At 33.6% G+C, this 8,007-nt stretch overlaps 1 protein-coding gene across 1 annotated transcript; it reads left to right on the forward strand.

Annotated features, from left to right (window-relative positions):
- The first annotated feature begins 2,690 nt into the window (after positions 1-2,690).
- Positions 2,691-7,623, forward strand: LOC131049704 (putative leucine-rich repeat receptor-like serine/threonine-protein kinase At2g14440). Its single transcript, XM_057983761.2, has 15 exons — positions 2,691-2,816; positions 2,907-3,462; positions 3,556-4,031; positions 4,467-4,602; positions 4,697-4,769; positions 4,884-4,951; positions 5,063-5,134; positions 5,304-5,372; positions 5,499-5,734; positions 5,849-6,051; positions 6,174-6,297; positions 6,381-6,449; positions 6,543-6,729; positions 6,844-6,952; positions 7,035-7,623. The coding sequence occupies exons 1-15, from the start codon at positions 2,729-2,731 to the stop codon at positions 7,293-7,295; spliced, it is 2,727 nt and encodes a 908-aa protein (XP_057839744.2). The 5' UTR covers positions 2,691-2,728; the 3' UTR covers positions 7,296-7,623.
- The last annotated feature ends 384 nt before the right edge of the window (positions 7,624-8,007 follow it).

Below are 8,007 nucleotides of genomic sequence, written 5' to 3' on the forward strand. Positions count from 1 at the left end.
TAACTAAAATGATGAGAGAAGATAAAAAAGAGTTTAGGTGGACTACATGAACACTAAAGAGCTTTATTATGTTGAAAAATAAAGTCATGAATCAACTTACTTTTGTACTTCCCAATTTTAGAAAGGTACTTTAGGTAGAATATGGTTCTAGTGGCAATACCATACAACCAATATTGAATCAAGATGGTAAAAGCATTACTCATTTTAGTGAAAAGTTTAGTGATGACTAGATGAAGTATTATGCTTATCATTAAGATTTTTATGCTAGAGTTCATGCATTGAATAAATAGAGACATTATCTTTGGTTAAAGGATTATTTTTATATATTGCTCATAAAGGTTTACAATATTTGAATAATCAAGATAAGTTGATGGACTTCCTAGTCACAAATTATGTTGAACGCATATTATGGTTACATATGGATACAAAAATATCCAATAAAAATTAGAATTATTTAGTTTGACATGTTTGTCATAGTAAAATGCATGAAAAATAAAAATAATTAATTTATATTTTTTTAATTTTAGATTATTTTATTTTCATTTCTACCTCTCAACTCCCACCCACTCTGAGTTTAACTAATCAAATGACTTTGTCTATCTCAATTATGTAATCGGTTAACTTCGTAATCATCTCTATTAATTCTTCTCATGAAATCTCCACCATTGATCGATATCAGATAACCTATAAAATAGTTGTATAATAATAAATAAGAAATAATATTATTAATTATGAAAGACTAAGAGTGTACCTACATAAAATCCACTTTTTTCTTAGCAAAAATGATAATAATGAATATAAAATAAAAATAGAATGATACGATAATATAATAATAATGTAATCTTAATAGATTTTAATAGATTTTTAGCTCTAATCAATACTTTTGTAGAAATATAATGGTATAATATTTTTATAAGTGAAATTGTTGATCGATAAAATTGCTTTTCTAAATACACCCTTATGGGAAACTCATTGATGGGGGACCTGCACGTATTCACTAAGTGACCTTTGAAATTTTAGAAGTTGCCTCTTCATATATGTGGGGTGAAAAGGGATAGAAGGAATAACCGAAAGAAAAACTATACTATAGCAATATGCTGAGATAAGTTTAGAACTAAGGCACAAAGATAACTTCATAAACATGCTTTTCTAAGGCCCATTCAACAATCTAAATGCCCAAAAATTTGAAAATGAAACATAGACAATAACTCATTTGACATAAAGCAATATATAACATTCATCCACTAGATAACAAGTTCATAAAAACATAGTTCAATCTGCAAAGTCTTATGACATATATTTATGAAGTCGTACATAATTACAAAGTTACACAAAAACAAGTCTTTATACAGAAGCACAATTATCATAAAAGGGCAAAGGCACAATTTGACTAGAGTCTCCAATGAACAACTACAAATTAGAGGGGCAATTCTACTAGTCAATTGTCTATCTTCTTCCTTCTAATTTTCTGAACCCCTACAAAAGCAAAAAGCATCCCTTAAATAAATCCCAACCAACGACATGGTGGACAAAACAGAGAGAGGACTTAAAACCACAAGCATAGTTAGCAGTGTTGTTAGCAATTGTGAAACGACTTCCCACAAGCTAAAATAGAAAAGATTCAACTTTTCATGCGACCACTATCAGGTCTCCTAATGGCGGATCAAATTAAAGGAATCCGCAACTACAAACCACTAACGACCGAAAATTCATCTCCTCAAATCAGTAAACAACAACGTCGGTGGTTGCATTAATTCCAACGTGACATCAAGAGGGAGCATTTTGAGGATGCAATAAGAAGGCATAGAGTACCTCGCAAAGAACTTCCACGTGTTGTTGGTGAAAAACTTGCAAACACATAGGCTTGAAGACCCGGGCCCACCAAGACAGTGAAGAAACAGACTACCACATGTCAACATCGCTCGTCTTCCTGTCAAAGGGTGAAGAGAAGCTCGAATACTACGAGCCATGCTGCCACATGGATGCGAGGAGGCAAAAAACTCTTCAGACAGAAAAGGACTAAAGCCCGAGAAAAACAAAAAAAATAATAACCTAACCCCTGAAAGGGTAAATGGAACTTGGAGTCTACAGAAATAATAAACAAATCCAAATACGATATTTTCGATATATTTTACTATTAATATTTAATTGTGAGTACTTTAGAAATTAATATTTTCGATATATTTTACAAACCCAAATACTATTAATATTTAATTGTGAGTACTTTAGAGATTAATATAAATTTATTGTTTAACTATCAACTAGTCTATTGAGTAGGTAACCCATCTCGAACAAGCCGTCAAGACTCGAGTCACCGTAAAGTAAATGAGCCTTAAATGTCCACGAAACTTTAAAGCATATGGAAGGCCTATTTCGTCGGTTGTTAGTATGAATGATTGAATGATACCCATTTCTTTCTAATCTTAACATCTTTTACTCTGAAAATTAGGTTGGAATGTTCAAAATTCCACTTAGTGAACTGTCAAGAAACAGAGTGAAAAGACGAGCCGAAGCATCTACTCCCTTTTTTCTAGCGTATGCGTGACGGATCATTAGTCCACTAGTTAGCGTGTTGACTCAGTCAATTACTCAGTTCAATCGCTATCTTGAGGGAGTCGGAAGTCAAGTCAATCCATATACCCTCTTTGCATTTAATTCCACGTCTAGTTATATATTGTGTGTGTTGTTAGTAAGACCAAACCATATCATTTCATTTCATATACTTGTGATGCATCGATCTATAATGAAGATCACAAGTTTAACCTCGTTGCTTATTATTGGATTATGCATTTCCTGCACGCTCTCAAACCCAGATGGTAAGTTGTTGACAAATTGTTTTCATTCTAGATTAATACTAGTGAAAATTGGTGTGCAATTCTAAAACATAGATTCAACTTTGAATGCAGGATTTCTAAGCATTAACTGTGGCGTTTCAAAAAATTGGACGGACGTTGTAGGCATAGATTGGGTTACCGATTCTTCTTTCGTCAAAACAAGAAATGCTTCGAGTATGCCTTCATTGGGTTCTACTGATTGGGCCTACCAGTATCAGTCCGTGGCCTATTTTACAAATCTGCATGTAAATAAATATTGTTATTTGATTCCCGTGACGTCTGGTACACTCTACCTGGTAAGGCTTCGGTTTTCTTATGGAGGATTTGAGGGTCTTCGTTTGGCAAGTGTCTTTGATGTATTTGTAGAGGGGATCAAGATGACCAAAATTGACTTAAGAAATTTACCAAAGCATTCTTTCCGTTATCGCGAGATCATCTTGGCTGCCAAAAGCAACAGTCTGAGTTTATGTCTTGCAAGAAACTCAGAGACAGAAGATGACAGATATGTTTTCATTTCTACCCTTGAGTTGAGGCCGCTAGAATATCCAATGTATAACTTGACTGATTTCAACAACGCTGCTTTAGTTATGCTCAGTCGTAGGGATTATGGCAGTTATAATGATTCAAAGTAAGTTCAGTAATAATTTTGTTTGAGGGTGAGTTTCAAATCTGTTTTCTATATTTTCTAATGTTCTAATCCAGTGATGGTGTGGTGGTATAGCTATCCCAACGATCCATTTGATCGCATTTGGAGGACTTTTATGCTGTCGTCAACGACCATAATCAGGCAGGATTCCTCTTTAGGTGATGGCTTATGGAACAAACCGCCTGTTTCTGTCTTACAGACTGCCATTACATCGAAAGTAGGTGAAGACCTAATAATTTCAGACCAGCTTGAATCTGCCCTTGACAACGTCTCTTGCTATTTTGCTCTTTACTTCTGCAACGTCAACAAGACAAGCCATTCCTCGAGACGCAGCTTCCAAGTCTTCATTAGTGATGTTCCAGTCACAGAATTGCTAGAATTCACTTCATATGGGCAATGCATAGCCATCTATCGGATGTTATATTTCCCCACAATTAACTTTATGAACATAAAATTGAGTCCTGGAAAAGGATCAGACATGGGGCCATTTATAAATGCAGCTGAAGCGTATCAAAGGGTAGACAACAACAATATGACACACGCCGAAGACGGTAAGTTGCTCTATCTCATTTATTAAGCTCAAAAGTTGTCATGTTTAAAGAGCTTTTTTCTCTTCTTACAAGAAAAAAATAAATAAATTATTCACTTGTTTTTGAGTCAACATGGACTTGAGTTGTTGAAGGTTGGACAAGTTCTTTTTGTCTGACTTTGTTGGTCTCGGATTTGTTTCCATGTGTGTTTTTTTTTTCCTGTCAACGAACTTAGTCTCTTTCTTTGTTAAGAATCAGTGTCTTAATTAACCTGCATTTTAATCAAAAACATGACATGATTTCTTTGATTTCTTTTATAAAAGTACATAAACCAAAGTGTTAAATTTGTTGTTATGGAAACTCAATGTATAATTCATTGCAATTCACGGGCTCTTTAAAATCATTCTGTACAATTTCTAAACCATGTCTTATATATGTACAAATTGATTGATACAGTTCTTGCTATTCGGAAAATAGCAAATACATTGAATGTTCCAGATGATTGGACAGTGGGAGATCCATGTTTGCCAGCAGATTATCCGTTAACGGGTATTCTCTGCAATGAAGATAATCCCCCACGAGTTATTATTGTGTAAATCACTTAAAACTCATAGTAATTCGTTTCATTGCATTTCAACAATAAAGATGCAACTAAGTTCTAATCATAACATTTCAACTGTTTCCAGAAATTTGACAAACATGGGTCTCGCTGGTAACATCCCTTCAAGTTTAGCCAACTTATCAGCACTAACTCAGTTGGTAAGACCTTGGCAGCCTACACTTGTCCTGTGGAGCTCCTAATTATATTATTTTTTAATGATTTATAATTTTTAAGAATTAAAGGCGACTGCTTTTTCCCTGTTGTTTGTTTAGCTGTTAGGAAACAACAATCTTATAGGTTCTGTTCCGGACCTCAGCCCATTGAAGAACCTTAAAATACTGTAAGGGATTCCATGACTCTCGGAGAAATTATTATTATTATGTATATGAAAGACAAACGATTTAGGTTTTGTGAATGTTGATCTCTAACCTCCTTTCTTGGTTTATTGAAGGCAATTACAAAACAATCAACTCACAGGAGATATTCCAAGCTCGTTAGAGAAGCTTACTCTATTGAAAGAACTGTACGTTTACTTATACTTCTATCTCTTCTCATAACATTTTGAAATATGGTGTGGTTTCTATTTAAAAAAACAAAACAATATAAGAGAATGGTCAGGTTTACCCAATGTAGTAGGTAAAGGGAATCTGTTTTCTTGTATATTCTTAATTAGAACCTTTTATTTTGTTTAGATTTTTGCAGAACAACAAATTAAATGGAGCAGTGCCACCTGGTTTAATTAAATCCGGTTTAAATTTTCGGTAGGAGAACATGGACCTTGTTTAATTCCTTGCCAAGAGATGTTATTGCCACCTTATATTTTAAAAAGGGAATTGTAGAAATATTTTGGAAAAAATTGACACCTTTATTTTCACTTTACCATGCAGATTTTCTCCTCAAAGCAATAATATTTCCCCTCAAAGTAGTTTCCATTTAGCTCCTCAGAGTAACGTTCCAGGGGGCAGTAAAAATGACACAGCGAAAAGATGGATTTTAGGACTTTCTACCGGTTGTCCCGTCCTCTTGATTGCTGTGATTTCCATAATTTTATGGAGATACAAACATAGACAACGATCACGTATCACAAATGGTCCTATCATGCAGCTTCAACATTCATGTTCAGGTGTTTCCGAAATTCCTAAAATGAATATATATATATATATTCGAAACCAAAAGATTTTATTTTAACCCTCTGTTTATTGTCAGAAAACTTTGTTCTAAAACTTATTGTAAACAGATGAAGATGGTCCAAATGAATATCATAAATTGGCGATCGAATTCACTGAGGAAGACATCAAAGTAGCTACAAATAATTATTCCACAGTAATTGGCAAGGGAGGATTTGGATCTGTATTTTACGGTAAACTTTCGGGATATGATGTTGCAGTCAAAATACTTTCATCTGATTCAAACCAAGGGAAACAAGAATTTCGAAATGAGGTTTGCCTTTTCCCACGAATGTCAAATATCAAACCTGTCATGAAATTATTTTCTAATTTTAATTTGAAAAAGCTCAGCCTAAATTCCTTATTTAACATAGGTTGTGCTCTTATTGGCTACAGGTGACCCTCCTGTCAAGGATCTACCATAAGAATCTTGTAAATCTTGTTGGGTATTGCAGACAATCCATAGTAGCCTTGGTATACGAATATATGCACGGTGGAACACTGAAGGATCATTTATATGGTATTCGTCTATTTTATTTAATTGTAAATAAAATTAAATGTATATAAATTTTGGTTTCAAAAGGCTTGATATTATATTTACAGGGAGAGCTAAACTGGAGAAACCACTTGATTGGCAAACTAGACTTAACATTTCACTCCAAGCAGCCCAAGGTAAAAAAATTTTGGTACTTTCGTTGCAATTTTGAAATATATTTCCTATAATAAAGTTTAGTATATATTAAATTTCTTTTATATTCTTTTCAGGTTTACTATACCTGCATCAAGGTTGTAGTCCTCCAATAATACACAGAGATATAAAGTGCACTAATATACTTTTGGATAGAAAAATGAATGCCAAGGTTGCTGATTTTGGTCTATCAAAATTATTGGAAGACTCCAAGGGCTATACAACAACAAATGTGATGGGCACTATTGGCTATGTTGACCCTGAGTATTTTCATACTTTTACCAATTCTTTTACGTATTTAATTCAACAATTTGACAAGTTTAACGTTAATGTCAGGTTACGAATACCGTATTAAAATTTGGGATTTGATACATGCAGATATTTTGGAACAAGAATGTTAAACGAGAAGAGTGATGTTTATAGTTTTGGTGTAGTTTTGTTGGAGATTATATCTGGAATATCACCCAAAGATGGAGTTGTCCAATTGGTAATTCCTGTTAATTTATAATTTTTTTGAAAATTTCATTAAGAAAAACGAATGCATAGTTCTTATCTTCTATATTTTACAGGCTAAAAACTTAATTTCATGTGGGAGACTACAAGACCTGATGGATACTTCATTGGATGGGCTATACAGTTTAACGTCTGCCTGGAAAGTTGCAGAGATTGCCTTTAATTGTGTGGAACAAACACCAACAAATAGACCCAAAATGAGTACAGTTGTAAAAGAGCTAGAAGAAGCAGTGGGACTTGTCTCTGAAGATGGCAATCAACTTGAACATGCTAGGAGCAAAATATTAAATTCAAGTGAATTGCCCGAACCCAGATAGTTAGGAAATCTTATCTTCATGTAGGAAAGACGCGTGAAATCTAGGTCTACAGCTTTTAAGATTTCCGAAGTGATATGTTTTATATTTAATGATTATGGTTCGCCTTGAGAGTGACATTGTAAAACTTGATGAGTGGTTTAAATATCAATTAGTTTAAGAGTGTAGAATGTATTTAGGGGTTTACGGATTTAAAAAAAACTGTGTCTCGGGGTTTTAAATAGATAAAACATAATGGATTGTAGATGTTCTAATAGGTTTATGTGTGAAGAACTTGAGAATTTTATTTTATCTATCTCTTGAGTCACATTATGGGCTCCTAGACTTGTTTTGGCTATTATATTATGTAGCATATTTTTCTTAGATCAATTAGAAATCCAATCTATGATCATTGATTTGTTGTTGGGTTCTCTATATTAATCTATAAGCTCACTTATAAATAGTTCATCTATGGTCCAAGTGTGGTTCATTTTCCAGCTCCATCTAATACAATTACAGTATGGATAATTTTTTGAACAATGATTATGTTAGATAGAAAAGACAATTGGACTAGGATTGTGTGTATAAGCATCTAGTAAGTGACAAGTATAGGGATATGTGAAAACAAGGCTAGGGAGATAGGCCAAAATATGTGCAAATCAGTTATTTGTAGCTATAAAATGCATTAAGAAATTCCTCTAAATTAATGGGACATGCATCTAGAGTGCGTTTTTTA

Source organism: Cryptomeria japonica, chromosome 1 (assembly GCF_030272615.1).
Source record: "Cryptomeria japonica chromosome 1, Sugi_1.0, whole genome shotgun sequence".
Taxonomy (NCBI): Eukaryota; Viridiplantae; Streptophyta; class Pinopsida; order Cupressales; family Cupressaceae; genus Cryptomeria; species Cryptomeria japonica.

Coding starts and splice junctions, on each gene's coding strand:
- LOC131049704 (XM_057983761.2), top strand. CDS start 2,729: ATGCATCGATCTATAATGAAGATCACAAGTTTAACCTCGTTGCTTATT. Junction 5,373..5,498: donor AAATCCGGTTTAAATTTTCG/GTAGGAGAACAT, acceptor TTTACCATGCAG/ATTTTCTCCTCAAAGCAATA. Junction 6,450..6,542: donor TTCACTCCAAGCAGCCCAAG/GTAAAAAAATTT, acceptor TATTCTTTTCAG/GTTTACTATACCTGCATCAA.